Source organism: Anomaloglossus baeobatrachus, chromosome 3, assembly GCF_048569485.1.
Source record: "Anomaloglossus baeobatrachus isolate aAnoBae1 chromosome 3, aAnoBae1.hap1, whole genome shotgun sequence".
NCBI lineage: Eukaryota > Metazoa > Chordata > Amphibia > Anura > Aromobatidae > Anomaloglossus > Anomaloglossus baeobatrachus.
This window is the reverse complement of record NC_134355.1, coordinates 127046880-127064664: the sequence shown is the minus strand read 5'-3', so window position 1 is coordinate 127064664 and position 17785 is coordinate 127046880. Positions and strand designations below refer to the sequence as shown.

The 17785-nt window shown below is 43.5% G+C and overlaps 1 protein-coding gene across 1 annotated transcript in view; it reads left to right on the top strand.

Moving 5' to 3' along the window:
* Positions 1-5324, top strand: part of LOC142297185 (small ribosomal subunit protein uS4-like) — a 49314-nt gene extending 43990 nt beyond the window's left edge. The window contains exon 2 of the mRNA XM_075341453.1: positions 4820-5324. Within this exon, the coding sequence (XP_075197568.1) occupies positions 4820-5296 (477 nt within the window). The 3' untranslated portion in view covers positions 5297-5324. The remainder of the gene's footprint in view (positions 1-4819) is intronic.
* Positions 5325-17785: the final 12461 nt, after the last annotated feature.

The following is a 17785-nucleotide window of genomic DNA, read 5'->3' as shown; positions in this document are numbered from 1 at the left end:
ACCGAAAATCTCAGGGTTTCAGCTACCGGGGGTAGCTGAGACCCCCCAGATTATGAATCGTGGTGTATTTTTTGGACCCCGATAATGTGATGGCTGGTACACCCCGTATACCGACGATCACATAAAAAAAAAGAAATGGCCGGTAAAACTGATTTCTTTTTCATCTGACGTAATCAAACATGTCAGATGAGAAAGAAATATAAACCCCTAGTGCCCCCAAGGCCCCTGGTACCAGAGAGTGCCCCCCCCACCCCCACCCCCCCTCCGGAGCAGTCAAAATGGCGCCGAAGCGCACCGAAAACTGCCGCCGCCGGCTCTGCATTCATTTCCCTCCGATCTGAAATGATCAAACATTTCAGATTGGAGGGAAATGTCCTCCCCCTGACCCCTCCTCCGGTACACCGGAGCTGTCTGGTCCCCCGGAGCCCCCTCCGGTTCTCCAGAGCCCCACTCCGGAGCATTCAGGATGGCGCCGAAAACTGCCGCCGCCGGCTCTACATTCATTTCCCTCGGATCTGAAATGATCAAACATTTCAGATCGCAGGGAAATGTCCTCCCCCTGACCCCTCCTCTGGTACTCTGGAGCTGTCTGGTCCCCCGGAGCCCCCTCCGGTTCTCCAGAGCCGCCCCCCTTCCCCCCTCCGGAGCATGCAAGATGGCGGCGCGCAGCGCACAGTAGCGCGCGGCCGCATTCATCCTGCTCTTTCTGCCGCATGTGACACGTCACATGCGACAGAAAAGTTGTCCCCAGGTCCCGCTAGGTCTCCCGCCGTCACCCCGCGTCAGCCCCTGGTCTTCCCCGTTACCTGGCTGCTGCTCTGTCCCCGCGATCACGCCGCCTCCTTCTGGAAAGCTGGCGGCGCATGTGCAGACAGTGGCTGTCAGCTGGATCCTTGCAAGCAGGGACGCTGACCTTGCTGCTGCACATGCTGCTGTACTGTGGACCGGGGGAGAGTGAGTGCAGTAATCTGCAGCCACACTCCTCACATGGAGAGCCTGCTGTTCTAGAAATTGGGGGGTATGTTCTGTGAGCATGCCCCTCATAATCTGGAATGAGGTTACTGTAGGTCACTCTGCCCTAGGTTGGACCGGGGCAGTGTGAGTGCAGTATTCTCAGATTACTGCACCCACACTGCTCATGGAGAGCTTGCTCTTCCAGAAAATGGGGGATACGTTCCCTTAACGTGCCCCCATATTCTAGAAGATCCAGAGTCGGCGTGGGACCTCCAAAATGGATTACAGCGACCAGAATTTGTTTATTTTCAATAAATTGATGAAAGAGGAATGTTTCGGGGAGTGTTTTTTCAAATAAATTTTTTTTTGTCTTTATTTTTTTCTATTACTGACTGGGTTAGTGATGTTGGGTATCTGTTTAGATGCCGTGACTTCACTAACCCCAGGGCTTGATGCCAGGTGACATTACAGCTGGTATCAACCCCGTATATTACCCCGTTTGCCACCGCACCAGGGCGCGAGATGAGCTGGGGCGAAGCGCCAGGATTGGCGCATCTAATGGATGCGTCACTTCTGGGGCGGCTGCGGCCTGCTATTTTTAGGCTGGGAAGAGTCCAATAACCATGGCTCTTCCCACCCTGAGAATACCAGACCCCAGCTGTCCGCTTCACCTTGGCTGGGGATCTAATTTGGGGGGGACCCCATGTTTGTTTGTTTATTTTAAAAATTGATCACCAGCCAAGGTGAAGCTGTCAGCTGTGGTTTGCAGGCTACAGCTGTCTGCTTTACCCTAGCTGGCTATCAAAAATAGGGGGGACCCCACGTCGTTTATTTTAATTATTAATTTTTTTGGGGGGGCTAAATACAAGGCTAGGCACCCATTAGTGCCACATGAAAGGCACTAAAGGGTGCCAGCTTAGAATATGCAGGGGGGTGGGATGTTATAATTGTTTGACCTCTATCCATTCATCCATTGTAGCATTTTAGGCTGTGCGCCAACAATCGGGGTTTGCAGCGTTTTGGGCGCAGAGTGTTTTTCCTGCATCCATAACGCTGTGTTGTGCAGTAGAAGCACAGTGGAAGGATTTTTAGAAATCTTATTCCCACTGTGCTTTTTTTCTCTGCAGCATACACTGACCTGTGGTGCAGCTTCCCGAGCCTCAGCATGTCAATTTATGCTGCGGAGACAAGAGTGTTCTCTGCAGGTAGCATAGAGCTCCACAGCAGCCTGAACCCAAATCGTGGGCAAGGGCAGCTGCGTTCTCCCGTGGACAACACTCACATCTCTGCAGGAAGGCTGACACTGTATACTAAACGCCGTGTCACTGGATCATGGCCACATAGCTTAAAAGTGAGAAATTTGTTGCTACAGCAACATTTTTGTGAAGTACCTGTGGATTCAAAATTCTTACTATACTCCTGAATAAAATCCAGTTTCCAAAATGGGGTCACTTGTGGGGGGGTTTCTGCTGTATAGGTACCTAAGGGGCCCTGCAATTGTGACATGGTGCCCGCAAATTATTTCAACTTTTCCAGAATTCAATTGGTGCTCCTTCCATTCCAAGCCCTCCCATTTATCCAAACAGAGGTTTTTGGCCACATGTGGGGTATCCCTGTGCTCATAAGACATTGGATAACCTGTTGGGTCCACGGTTTGTTGTTGCCTCTTGAAAAAGTAAGAAATTTGATGCTAAGCATCATTTTTGTGAAAAAAATGAAAATTTTCAATATGGCAACCTAAGCTTATTAAATTCTGTGAAGTACTCTTGGATTCAAACTGCTCACTATACACCTAGATAAAAGCCTTGAGGTGTCTTGTTTCCAGAATGGGTTCACTTGTGGGGGACCTCCACTGTTTAGGCACCTTAAGGGCTTTCCAAATGCAACATAGCGTCCGCTAATGATTCCAGCTAATTGTGCAGTCAAATGGCGCTCCTTCCCTTCCGAGCCCTGCTGTGCACCCAAACAGTTGATTTTCATCACACATAAGGTATCAACATACTCAGGAGAAATTGCACAATAAATCTTATGCTGAATTTTTTCCTTTTACACTTGTAAAAAAAAAAGCTACCTGGTTGAAGTAACAATTTTGTGGTAAAAATGTATTTTTTTATTTTCACAGCTCAACATTCTAAACTTCTGTGGAGCACCTGAGGGTTCAGGGTACTCACCAAACATCTAGATAGATTCCTTCAGGGGTCTATTTTCCAAAATGGGGCCACATGTTGGGGAGCTTCACTGTATAGGCACCTCAGGGGCTCTCCAAATGCAACATGGCATCCGCTATTGATTCCAGCCAATTTTGCAGTCAAATGGCACTCCTCCCTTCCGAGCCCTGTCATGCGCCCAAACAGTTGATTTCCACCACATATAAGATATCGCCAAACTCAGGAGAAATTGCACAATAAATGTTATGCTCAATTTTTTCCTTTTACTCTTGTAAAAAAAAAAGCTACCTGGTTGAAATTTTGTGGTAAAATTTTATTTTTTTATTTTCATAGCTCAACGTTATAAAATTCTGTGAAGCACCTGGGGGTTCAGGGTACTCATCAAAGTTCTAGATAAATTCCTTGAGGGGCCTAGTTTCCAAAATGGGGTCACTTGTGCGGGGTTTCTGCTGTTTAGGTACCTTAGGGGACCTCCAAATGCGACATGGTGCCTGCAATCTTCAGCCAAATTTCCTTTCCAAAATTCAAATATTGTTTCTTCCGTTTCAAGCCCTCCCATTTGTCCAAACAAAGGTTTCAGACCACATGTGAGGTATCACCGTGCTCATAAAAAAGTGGGTAACAAACGTTGAGGTCAAATTTTTGGAATTACTTCTTGAAAAAGTGAGAAAATTGATGCTAAAGCAACATTTTTGAGAAAATTATTAAAATTTTCAATATGACAACGTAACGTTAACAAAATCTGTGAAGTACCTGTGGATCTAAAATGCTCACTATACCCCTAGATAGAAGCCTTGAGGGGTCTAGTTTCCAAAATGGCATCACTTGTGAGGGGTTTCTTCTGTTTAGGTACCTTAGCAGGCCTGTAAATGCAACATGGTGCCCGCAATCTATTTCAGCCAAATTTGCTTTCCAAAATTCAAATATTGCTCCTTCTGTTCCGAGCCCTCCCATTTGTCCAAACAGAGGTTTCTGACCACATGTGGGGTATCAGTGCGCTCATAAGAAAGTGGGGTACAAGTTTTGTGGTCCATTTTGTTGGGTTATTTCTTCTAAAAGTGAATATATTTGGGTTAGAGGAACATTTTTAGGTGAAATTTAATTTTTGCTTTTTTCAATCCACATTGCTTTTGTTCATGTGAAGAACCTGAAGGGTTAATAAACTTTTTGAATGTGGTTTTGAGTACTTTGGGGGGTGCAGTTTTTATAATGGTGTCACTGTTAGGTATTTTCTGTCATCTAGGCCCCTCAAAGTCACTTTAAATGTGATGTGGTCCCTAAAAAAATGTTTTGGTAAATTTTGATGTAAAAATGAGAAATTGCTGATAAACTTTGAACTTTTCTAACTTCTTAACAAAAAAAAATTTTGTTTCCAAAATTGTGCTTATGTAAAGTAGACATGTGAGAAATGTTATTTATTAACTATTTTGTGTCACAGAAATCTCTGGTTTAACGGTATAAAAATTCAAAAGTTGAAAATTGCTAAATTTTCTAAATTTTTGCCAAAATTCAATTTTTTGTATAACTAAACGCAAAAAATATTGTCCTAAATTTGGCACTAACATGAAGTCCAATATGTGACGAAAAAACATTCTCAGAATCACCGGGATCCGTTGAAGCGTTCCAGAGTTATAACCTCATGAAGTGACACTGGTCAGAATTGCAAAATCTGGTCTGGTCATTAAGGTGAAAATTAGCTCTGTAACAAGCGTGAGGTGTGGAGGGTGAAATTCACGCTCGCCAAGATCCGCAAAGCTGCCAGAGAACTGCTGACTCTGGATGAGAAGGATCCCAAGCGTCTGTTTGAAGGTAATGCCCTGCTTAGGCGTCTGGTACGTATTGGAGTGTTAGATGAGGGAAAGATGAAGCTTGATTACATTCTCGGCCTGAAAATTGAAGATTTCTTGGAAAGGCGTCTTCAGACCCAAGTGTTCAAGTTGGGCTTGGCCAAATCCATCCATCACGCCCGTGTGCTGATCCGACAGAGGCACATCCGCGTCCGCAAGCAAGTGGTGAACATCCCATCCTTCATTGTGCGCTTGGACTCCCAAAAACACATCGACTTCTCCCTGCGCTCACCATACGGTGGCGGACGTCCCGGCCGTGTCAAGAGAAAGAATGCCAAGAAGGCCCAAGGTGGAGCCGGAGGTGGAGATGATGAAGAGGAAGACTAAACAGTAAAGCAGATTTCCTCATGTGTAGGAATCGGTGGTAAAAAGTCATAAAATAAAGTCTGTTGAACATAAAAAAAAAAAAAAAAAAAAGAAAATTAGCTCTGTCACTAAGGGGTTAATATACTGGTAGATAGCAGCAGATTTTTATCAAGATTGTCTCAGTACATTTGTCCATTCATCCTTTCTTTAATTATCTGAAGTTTGTCAGTGCTGTATGCAGTGAAATAGTCCCACACCATGATATTCCCACCTCCAAACTTCATTCTTGGTTTGGTGTTATGGGGATGATGTGCAGTGCTTTTTGGCCTCTAAACAAGGTGTGCATCATGGCATCCTAAGAGTTCAATTTTGGACTCATCTGACCAGACTATATTATCCCAGTATTTCACAGGCTTGTCTAAATGATGTTGAGCAAACGTTAAACTCGTTTGAACATGTATTTTGTGCAGCAATGGAGTCTCGCATGATGAGCATGCATATAGGCAATGGAATTTGAGTAAATTGCTTATTGTATTTTTTAAACAATTGCATCTCCTGATTTCAGGTCTTTCTGTAGCTCTTCACAGTTGGTTCTTGGCTTTTGGACAATTTTTTGTGATTATTCTTTTAACACCTTTGTCTGAAATGTTACGGGGAGCACCTGCTCATGGCCCATTTATTGTGAAATTATGTTCTTTCCACTTTTGGATTTTGGCCCCCACAGTGCTCACTGGAACCTTGAGTAGTTTAGAAATTCTTCTGTAAGCAATGTGTAAGAAGGCCACCAGACAGGTCCTCAAGTGGAGATATCTATCACATAGATGGTAGTCCTTTGTGATATAAGCTTGCAAGCAAGATCTAGTTCAACATAAAGGCCCAGTCACACACAACGACTTACCAGCGATCCCGAAAACGATGTGACCTGATAAGGATCGCTGGTAAGTCGCTTTGAGGTCGCTGGTGAGATGTCAAACAGTCAGACCTTACCAACGATGCAGGAACAATACAGGTCGCAGTAGCGACCTGTATAACGATCTCAGCAGTCACTGTGACCCTGTCACACAGTGTCAAACACAGCGATGTGTCCTGCTCAGCAGGTCATCACCTTTGAAGAAAATGGCCTGGACCATTCTGCAACGACTAGAGATCTCACAGCAGGGGCCTGATCGCTGGTAGATGTCACACATAACAAGATCGCTAACGGGATCGCTACTGTGTCACCAAAACGGTGACTCAGCAGCGATCTCGCTAGCGATCTCGTTATGTGTGACGGTACCTTAAGACTGAGATTGCTAATAGGGCTAGCAAGGACCAGGTTTACGAGCAGCCAGAGAGAAGGATGGGATTGACTGCTCACATATCCCCACTCTGTGGTGTGGTTTTACAAATAAATTGGAGACCTGTAGTCTCAAAGTCTGTCTGTGTGTGGAAGTGTGTAGACCTTCAGTGGTATTACTCCGGTTAAAGAGCTACATACATCCTGACTGGGAGGATCCTACAGTACCCTATGAACTTGCTTTTTTGTGTTCCAGTACATTACTTTGCACTTTGAATTGGCTGTTTATGTTCATCATATGGAGCGGTTTATGAAGATTGTATAAACCAGCTGACATTTAAATAGAAACATTTCCAGTCTCTACCTCAACAAGCAGCCAAGTGAGTTGCATTATTATTACAAATGCCATCAGTATGCTTTGCAACACTAAGGTTGAGAAGGTATTGAGACAGATCACTGGTTTTACCCATCATGAGAAGTTTCTTGTGTGGCACCTTGGTAATGAGACAACTTTTTATAGGCCATTAGCTGAACCACCTGCTAATATTTTTCACCAAGTGGCAGGATTGCTTTCTAATTATTGATAAATTTTGGCAACTTTACATGGCTATTTGCACATCTTTTTCTTCATGTACTCAATACTTTTTCCCTGTGTCCTTTCTCATTATTTCACATCATTTAATTTATTGACATCTATGGTTTGATTTCTTGGCTTGTGTGGATCGAATGGATTGTTGCTGACATCTGGGGAGAAATTTATGTCAATAGCACCTTTAGAAATACAGTACAGACCAAAAGATTGGACACACCTTCTCATTCAAAGAGTTTTCTTTATTTTCAGGACTCTGAAAATTGTAGATTTACATTGAAGGTATCAAAACTATAAATTATAACATGTGGAATGAAATACTTAAAAAAGTGTGAAACAACTGAAAATATGTCTTATATTCTAGGGTCTTCAAAGTAGCCACCTTTTGCTTTGATCACTGCTTTGCACACTCTTGGCATTCTCTTGATGAGATTCAAGAGGTAGTCACCGGAAATGGTTTTCCAACAGTCTTAAAGGAGTTCCCAGAGATGCATAGCACTTGTTGGCCCTTTTGCCTTCACTCTGCGGTCCAGCTCACCCCAAACCATCTCGATTGGGTTCAGGTCTGGTGACTGTGGAGACCAGGTCATCTGGCGTAGCACCCCATCACTCTTCTTCTTAGTCAAATAGCCCTTACACAGCCTGGAGGAGTATTTGGGGTCATTGTCCTGTTGAAAAATAATTGATGGTCCAACTAAACGCAAACCGGATGGAATAGCACGCCGCTGCATGATGCTGTGGTAGGCATGCTGGTTCTCTATGCCTTCAATTTTGAATAAATCCCCAACAGTGTCACCAGCAAAGCACCCCCACATCATCACACCTCCTCCTCCATGCTTCACGGTGGGAACCAGGCATGTAGAGTCCATCCGTTCACCTTTTCTACAAAGACACGGTGGTTGGATCCAAAGATCTCAAATTTGGACTCATCAGACCAAAGCACAGATTTCCACTGGTCTAATGTTCATTCCTTGTGTTCTTTAGCCCAAACAAGTCTCTTCCACTTGTTGCTTGTCCTTAGCAGTGGTTTCCTAGCAGCTATTTTACCATGAAGGCCTGCTGCCCAAAGTCTCCTCTTAACAGTTGTTCTAGAGAGGAGAAGGTGTGTCCAAACGTTTGGTCTGTACTGTATATATACAAAGAAAATTGGTGATGTGTTCAATACTTATTTCACCCACTGTGCCTACAAGGATAACTGTTTTATATATTTCAATGATAATATATGGTTTTATTACCTTTTTGGGAGGGAAATAGCTATTTTTACTTTCTTAAAGCCCCTTTCTTGTCCAATATTGAAAAAAATAAATAAATAGCCATGCATGCAATTAAAATAAAAAACAGTAGCATACTCACATTCCAGTCCCTCCACGTATCCAGGACAGACTGAAGGTCTGTGCTGCTCCAGGGAGGAGATGACTACTCTTTATTGAAATCAGAGTTTGTCAGAAGATGTGCACCTGACCACTGCAGACAATCAAAAGCTAATTTTGGATCAGAGTAAACATCGCTTCTAGGACGAGGGCAGACCTCTGAGATAACCTTCCAGCTCCTCTGCGGATTTAGCGTAGGCTATGTCTCCATTTATTATTTTAGACACATCTCTGCCTAAAAAAATGTTTTTTTTGTATATCCAATAACCCCATGAAAATTTCACTCCCATGAACTTTTTTTTTACATAAACTTGTGTATATTTGTATGTATTGTAATATCAGTGTGTTAATATATTTATCTACTGCTAACTTCTCTGGGATCCAGCACCATTCTGCACTTCTGACATTGTGGCGCCTCTGAGGCCTCAGTCACCACAAGGTACTGTATCTCCTTTAAGATGTAGTACACATCCCGAGTAAGGAGGGGTAATTGCTGGTGTGTCCCACATTCATACAAACCGCACAGTTAGGTGCCTTCCCACTGGGGGGGATGGCCTAGGGTAGGCAGGGGGGTGGCCATCATGATGCATGGGACTTTCCCGGTCACTGGGACAACCACCTGGGGGGGTGGACACCACTTGGAGAAAAAGGAAGGAGCATCTTCACACTTAGTCAGTTAGCCTCGGGCAAAGCTTGGGGTGAGGCACACACTGGGACCTCGGTCAGATCTTCTTTTACCTCACACTTCTGGGAGCTCCATAGGACCCGTGGCTTGGAGCATATAGCTCAGCCCGGGTTCTACACAGCTACATTGGATTCTAGGGTCTGCGGAGAGTGCAGGAAACACCCGCAGCCCGTTCCACATTCCATATACACCGGGATTTGGAGGGACCCTGACCAGAAAGGACTCACAGTGGGAAAACCGGCGGTGACATTGAATTGCTCGGGTTCGGCTGGGGCCCATCACGGCGCTGACCGGCATCTCCCGGGTAAACCAGGACTGTGAGTAAAGAAAACCTTGAACCCGCAGACACTGTCTCCGCCTGTCCCTGCCGGCGCCCGCCATTACCACAACCCCCATCATCCTCCCCAGGGCGCGCTCCAACTGTGAGGAGCAGACACATCTTATCTGCTATAACCATCTGCCCTGGAGGACAGCGACAACAGCAGCAGCTATTCCCTGGCCGCGTACCGCAGGTGACGTCACAACACAAATCCTTCACCATCATGACTCCCCAACCCTTCTTTATTGTACACCTCAGGGTCATGAAACCGGGCAGGGCCACCTGTGACATCACCAGACCCAACATCACCGAGCCCGGCGATGAGTATAAAGTTATGCCTTTGCACTGTGGATGCTACAACATCACCACTCATTTGACTCTCTATATGTGACATGAAAATGGTGTTTACGATGTAAGACTATGGAACATCAGAACAAGACCCAATGAAATATGAAATTGACTCTTTTTTGTTGGATTAAGACAGAGTTTAGCAAAAATGCCACTATAATGTCCTTCTCACAGAGGAATGAGAGATGCAGTAATAAGGTTGTACACTAGGTGGCACTGGGGATATCTAGAGGCTAAGGGAAGTCAGACAGGCCAGGGTCAGAACCGAGAGGACATGGAGAGACACAGGGAGCAAACAGGAGAGAGGTCGTAAGACAAGTCGGAGGTTGGGTAACCAGGAGAGAAAGTATGAACACAAGGGGCAGACAACAGAGTAGTCAGGAGAGAAAGCCGGGGTCAGGAGCCAGACAGAAATGGAGAAGTCAGAGGGTAGTAGACAGAGGCAAGTCAGGAGGTCAGTCAAGGGTCGAATACTAAGATCAGGCACTATACCAGGAGACAGACGCTTGTAGCAACAGAGCCAGAAAATTATACAACTGACTGAATTCTGGGGGAACATGCTCAGTAAAGAAGCCTAAGCAATTACCCAGAAGCTGGAATAGCTCAGTAACCAGCACATCCCAGAACCAACCTGGACTGCAGTATAGTGAACTGCTAGATCTGTAAGTGCTACAGAGCATTTCCAGGTGTGTGAGATGCTCTGCATAGAGAACCGTCACAGCCACTTTATAAAATCAAAGGCATATAGAGATACATTACAACAGAGATGTCATGTACCAAACAGAACCATTATACAGCTATGTACAAGACCCCGTATTATGCGCAGTCTTCAGAACCAGTAAATATCTAATAGCCTTTGCTGATGTGCTTGATGATAAAAGTGTCTTGGGAAGCAGAACCTAGGAGCTTGACGGGGGAATTACTATTGCGTACAAATGTGCTCAACATGAGGTTTGTCATTGACTCAAATGACACTGAAAAGTAAAAAATCATATATATTTCTAAACAGTTTTTGTTGTGGTGCTGTAATTGTGCAGTTTCATTATCAGCTGGTGTGACTTCACACAGGGATACAAATGAGATGTTCAGCATATTGGTTTCCGGGTTTTGCAGATCTGTGGTTTGAATAATTTGGCCTGTAAGTATACAAAAGTATTGGAGTATGTCGTTTATCATTGCTAATAACTGTCATCACGCATTACTAATGTATAATTATATCTTCTGGATATTTCACTACAGTTCACAACAACACAATTTGCATATATTATTAAATAGATCTCTTATACCTTATGAGACTGGTATACTTTTTCTGAAAATCAATATCAGAATAAACTATATAATCCTGATATGAAAATAAATATTTTATAGTCCCTCATCAGATCTAAAGAATCACTCCCATGAAATTCTTTATGCTGTAAACCTGTCTAAGGCTATGCTCTTATGTTTCAACCCTGAACAGCGATAACATTACCGATGTCACTGTTCATTAAAGGTGCCGGGTCTCACGCAGCGCATTATGACCTGGAATTGACCCTTGCTCCAAATTTTTAGTGGATAATCAGGCGGCCTATGCTTTTAATTTTTCCATGGTATGTATGATGCCCTCTTTCATAATTTGTTCAGTATGTGTATGAGGCCTCCCTCTACAATTCTCTTACATATATAAATGTGTACCCCCAGGAGTAAATGATTTTCAGCCATTGTATTTAGTGTATACGCTTTACCAGTCTAGGAGTCCAACTCCTTAAAAATGAAGGGGGGGATGTTTTGTGAAGCCCTCCTCTACATGTCTTCCAGGGTATATTGCAGCCCTTGCACTTATTACATAGGTAATGGTATTCCTAGAATCCTAACGCCTAACAATTTTAACAGAATGTGTATGAGGCCATCCTTTATGCCTAATACAGGGTATATCGGAGTCCTTCTACCAACTAATTTTGGCAGTTCTTGCATTGTCTACATAGGCTTTGCGAGTTTCAGAGTCCCTCCTTCATAAATAAAACATAATGTGTCTGACCAGGTCACACACACCACATGCCCAGATAAGGTAGTAAAATGTTACAATTACATTTAGTGATGCCTACCAGTGGATGTAGTTTTATTTCCCCCTCTACTATGTCAACCATCTACTGTAGTCATCTGCAATGGAGAAATATACTGAGAGAAGGCCTGGGTATTAAGAGGTGGAGGAGGCAGGTTTTTTCTTCTCTTTTTAAATCTGCCTTTTTTATATATAAGTCATTATACAATGAAAAATATAGTTTCCTATAAAATCCATTTTTATTGTCAGTCTGTAAAAGTGAAGTAGTGCTCTGATAATATTGTTCCCAGCAGTAACCTGGGAGTCAGAGATGCATCCAGGTGTCTTCACCATGCTATTCTCGTTCCATTTGAGTACTGTTTTTATCCACTTCAGTGATTTTCCTGCCTCACCACCCCTCCTCAAAAGGTCTTCCAGAAAAATGCTCAAGTTTCCCATTGACTTCTATAGTACTCCGTACTTGAATCGAGCCCATCTGAGCATCCGATCTGCTCGATTCGAGTATGGAGCACTCAAGCATTTAGTGTTCACTCATCACTAATGACCACACAATAAATTTAAATTGACATAATGTAATATTTTGTAATCCGATGTCTTTGTACAAAAAAATGATAATTATCTATAACAAGTACAATATTTGACATTTTTGTCATTCTAAGTTTGCCAATTATAATATTGTTTCTGCTTTATCCTTATTAGCGAAATTAAAAATAGCCACACTTGGAGTCATGTTGTTTTTTGAGTGACAAATGGAGTGCACTGAAGTTTAATGAAAATATTTTACTTATTGATTTACAGCTAGGATTTAAAAGTAGGAGATTATGTACATGGCCTGGAATTAAAAAGGTAAAGGAAAGATAATTACATTTTTCACTTTTGGCACAGCAGAGGCATAAAAATTCTTAACAATAGAACATTTAAGAAACCACCTCTATTCTCTATATTCCAAGAATGCAAAAATACAAAAATTTATGTTGTATTATCAAAGGCACAACCGATGACCGTTCCAGTCTGACCGATAATGACCATCACAAGCCTCAGTGATCAAGCGACCAAACAGCGAGATGTCATGGCTTTCGGTCTTGGTGCAGGCCACCAGAATTGATGAATGCACTGCGTAAGGGGTGTGTGAATATGTTTGATTTTAGTATTTTGAGGTCATACCTGCTAAATGCACTATAGTACTGTATATATATATATATATATTATATATATAGTTAGGTCCAGAAATATTTGGACAGTGACACAATTTTTGCGAGTTGGGCTCTGCATACCACCACATTGGATTTGAAATGAAACCTCTACAACAGAATTCAAGTGCAGATGGTAACGTTTAATTTGAAGGTTTGAACAAAAATATCTGATAGAAATTGTAGGAATTGTACACATTTTGTTTACAAACACTCCACATTTTAGGAGGTCAAAAGTAATTGGACAAATAAACCAAACCCAAACAAAATATTTTTATTTTCAATATTTTGTTGCAAATCCTTTGAAGGCAATCACTGCCTTAAGTCTGGAACCCATGGACATCACCAAACGCTGGGTTTCCTCCATCTTAATGCTTTGCCAGGCCTTTACAGCCGCAGCCTTCAGGTCTTGCTTGTTTGTGGGTCTTTCCGTCTTAAGTCTGGATTTGAGCAAGTGAAATGCATGCTCAATTGGGTTAAGATCTGGTGATTGACTTGGCCATTGCAGAATGTTCCACTTTTTTGCACTCATGAACTCCTGGGTAGCTTTGGCTGTATGCTTGGGGTCATTGTCCATCTGTACTATGAAGCGCTGTCCGATCAACTTTGCGGCATTTGGCTGAATCTGGGCTGAAAGTATATCCCGGTACACTTCAGAATTCATCCGGGAACTCTTGTCTGCTGTTATGTCATCAATAAACACTAGTGACCCAGTGCCATTGAAAGCCATGCATGCCCATGCCATCACGTTGCCTCCACCATGTTTTACAGAGGATGTGGTGTGCCTTGGATCATGTGCCGTTCCCTTTCTTCTTCAAACTTTTTTCTTCCCATCATTCTGGTACAGGTTGATCTTTGTCTCATCTGTCCATAGAATACTTTTCCAGAACTGAGCTGGCTTCATGAGGTGTTTTTCAGCAAATTTAACTCTGGCCTGTCTATTTTTGGAATTGATGAATGGTTTGCATCTAGATGTGAACCCTTTGTATTTACTTTCATGGAGTCTTCTCTTTACTGTTGACTTAGAGACAGATACACCTACTTCACTGAGAGTGTTCTGGACTTCAGTTGATGTTGTGAACGTGTTCTTCTTCACCAAAGAAAGTATGCGACGATCATCCACCACTGTTGTCATCCGTGGACGCCCAGGCCTTTTTGAGTTCCCAAGCTCACCAGTCAATTCCTTTTTTCTCAGAATGTACCCGACTGTTGATTTTGCTACTCCAAGCATGTCTGCTATCTGTCTGATGGATTTTTTCTTTTTTTTCAGCCTCAGGATGTTCTGCTTCACCTCAATTGAGAGTTCCTTAGACCGCATGTTGTCTGGTCACAGCAACAGCTTCCAAATGCAAAACCACACACCTGTAATCAACCCCAGACCTTTTAACTACTTAATTGATTACAGGTTAACGAGGGAGACGCCTTCAGAGTTAATTGCAGCCCTTAGAGTCCCTTGTCCAATTACTTTTGGTCCCTTTAAAAAGAGGAGGCTATGCATTACAGAGCTATGATTCCTAAACCCTTTCTCCGATTTGGATGTGAAAACTCTCATATTGCAGCTGGGAGTGTGCACTTTCAGCCCATATTATATATATATAATTATATTTCTGAACATGTTTTTGTAAACAGCTAAAATAACAAAACTTGTGTCACTGTCCAAATATTTCTGGCCCTGACTGTATATATATATATATATATATATATATATATATATATATATATATATATATATATATATATATATATGCACACACAATTGGCAAGTCATCTAATTAAAAATACTATATGCCCAAAAAATATTGGATACCTACAGACTACGCCTATAGGAGTTTCTATGACATTCCAATTACAAGTAGGTGAGGAAGAGTTCATGTCCCTGAAATGTTTAGGTGTGTTGTTCCACGTCTAATCCTCTTTAGGCCTGTTTCACATGTCAATAGAAAACACAGACATTCTTTACTAACGTGTAAAAAGCGCCTATGTTCCTCCGTGATCCGTGATTGCACATGGACGCATGCTTACCTGTCCCATTCCTGCTGTCCATGGTGCTGAACTCCTCGGCTCTGCAGCATCCGCACACTGCTCTCTGCAGCTACTTCCGGGTCTGCTCTGGCTGCATTCATGAATATGCATGAGCCGGCCAGGAAGCTGCAGAGAGCATGGGCTGCATAGAGCGTCGCTGTAAAGGTGAGTTGAAAATGTTTTTTATTTTATATGTACGTTTTTTTTCTGGCACGTGTTTCCCGGATCACACCATAGTGTGGTCCGTGGGACATCAGTGATGCCAGAAAAAAAATCATGGACATGCGTGTACGCCGCACGGAACACGGTCAGTGAAAAATCACTGATGTGTGCGCAGACCCATTGATTATAATTGGTCTGCGTATATCCGTGATTCTGGTACGTATAAAAAAAGCACAAAAGTACCAGAATGATGAATATTTGAAATCTACATTTTATTTGCAAAGCAGAGAATTTAATTTCGCTTTCAAATTAAAAGAAAAATATTTGACAATTGCGTTGTCAGTGTGTCCATAAATGATTATTATTTTGTGAAACACCTATATAGGTCAACGCCTAGAATATAACCCCATACCATTATCTTTTCTCCATCAAACCTTACAGTTGGCATAATATAGTCAGGCAGGTAACGTTCTCCTGGCATTTTCAAAAGCCAAACATGTTCAGAAGACTGTCAGTGATGCTTTGTAGTGTTGAGCGAGTAGTTAACTATTCGTACTCCTGATTCTGTTAGTGAGTACTGTCAGCTACTCGCATATTTGTTACGAGTAGCAGGCGCAATGTAAATCAATGAGAAATACTCGCTAAGTAGCGAGTAACCCAAAAGCCGTACTTTTCTTGCGAGTAGCGAATAGTACGGCTTTCGGGTTACTTGCTGATTAGTGAGTATTTCCCATTGACTTACATTGTGCCTGCTACTCATAACGAATATGCGAGTAGCGGACAGTGCTCGCTAAAAGCATAGCGAGTATGAATAGTTACCTACTCGCTCAACACTAATATTTTGTTATTCGAGGGAACACTTTTCCACTGATCAAGAGCACCGTGTTGGCGTGTTTTCTGCTTGGTGATGTAGGGCTTGCATGCCGTTGCTTGACCATAGAAACCCATGCCCTAAAGCTCAAAGAGCATGGGTTTTTCTTGTGCTGATGGTAATGCCAGAGAATGTTCAGGGATCTGTTGTTATTGAGTCAAAAGAGACTTGTTCAATTTTATGCATGATGGGCCCAATCAGTAACTTTAAACAGTCTGACACTTCATGGCTGAGTTGCTGTGGGTTGTAAACACTTTGACTTTTCAATAATACTACTGTAGTGAATACATCAGGGTGCTACAGGGAACTTCATCCTTCTCCCAGGGTGCAGGACCTACCCCCCATGGTTCCAAGTTCCCAGAAATCGGTGTCACCTCCATCAGCACCAAAATCCCAATCAACACTTCACATCATGACCTGTCAGACACACCAGTGGGTTGGTCTAGCTGGAATAGGGCCATCCACCTAGGGGTCAGGCAGACTGGTAGGAGGAACAAAAGAAAGAGTCTACGGAGAGCCCTTGAAGAAAGAGGAGCTGGGGAGTGTGAGATCCCGGGGAGCTAGAAGGACCTAGGTTGGGTCGCAGACAGTGGTCTGGGACCAGAGGAGTCAAAGACCGGTAGCAGTGACATTGGATAAGGGTGCGGCGGACATTGTCTTGGAGGACTGTCGGCACCAGAAAGCCCAAAAGAATTGACCGTACCGAGCACGACGGGGTACAGGACCCTAGGTCAAGAGCCGATTCAACGTCCTGACAATAAACCTGCAGAGGAAGGGGACCTTCAGGGACCTTCCCAGAGAGCTTAGAGACTGAGGGCATCAGCACGGGGAACAGGGTTTTCCAGAGAAAGCAACCCATTAAAGTCCCAAGTGCCAGCCCTTGGGAGCAAATCTTCACTTAAAAACTGAAGAGCGGGACCTTATAGTTTCAAGCTAGAGGGACCCACATGGACACGAAACTGTGCACAGAGACAGGCTCCGGATTACTATGTTACACCGGTGGGACCGGGTACTTGGACGGGCTTCCTGCAGCGGCACACAGAGAATTTAGTTTACCTGCAGCGTCTGTGTCTCCTTTATAATCCTCATCCAGCACCACGACTACCCACAGTGAGTACCATGGTCCCCTGCACCCTGCTCTCCCAAATAACCACCAACACCCTGAGCCCGGGGCCTTCCCTACCTGTGGAGGGACTAACAACTGGCTGCTTAACTCCATCTGCCCTGGTACCCCCTTTATATGTATCAAAGTATCCGCCAAGCTGGTTCCGGATGTCCCCCCACATTACCAGATCCGAGCAACCCGACTAACACCGGGGCGGCACACTACTAACTAGAGTTGAGCGCGGTTCGCGGTTCTCCAGTTCGTGGTTCGAGTGATTTTGGGGGCTGTTCTAGATCAAACTAGAACTCGAGCTTTTTGCTAAAGCTCGATAGTTCTAGTTACGTTCGAGAACGGTTCTAGCAGCAAAAAGCCAAGCTAATTACTAGCTGGCTTTCCGCTGTAATAGTGTAAGTCACTCTGTGACTCACACTATTATGAAATTTCAGCGTATAGTGTGCGGGAACAGCGCATTCAGATCACTGCTGCTGGGATAATGGCGATCGCCATTTTTTTTTCCCCTTGTCTTCCTTCC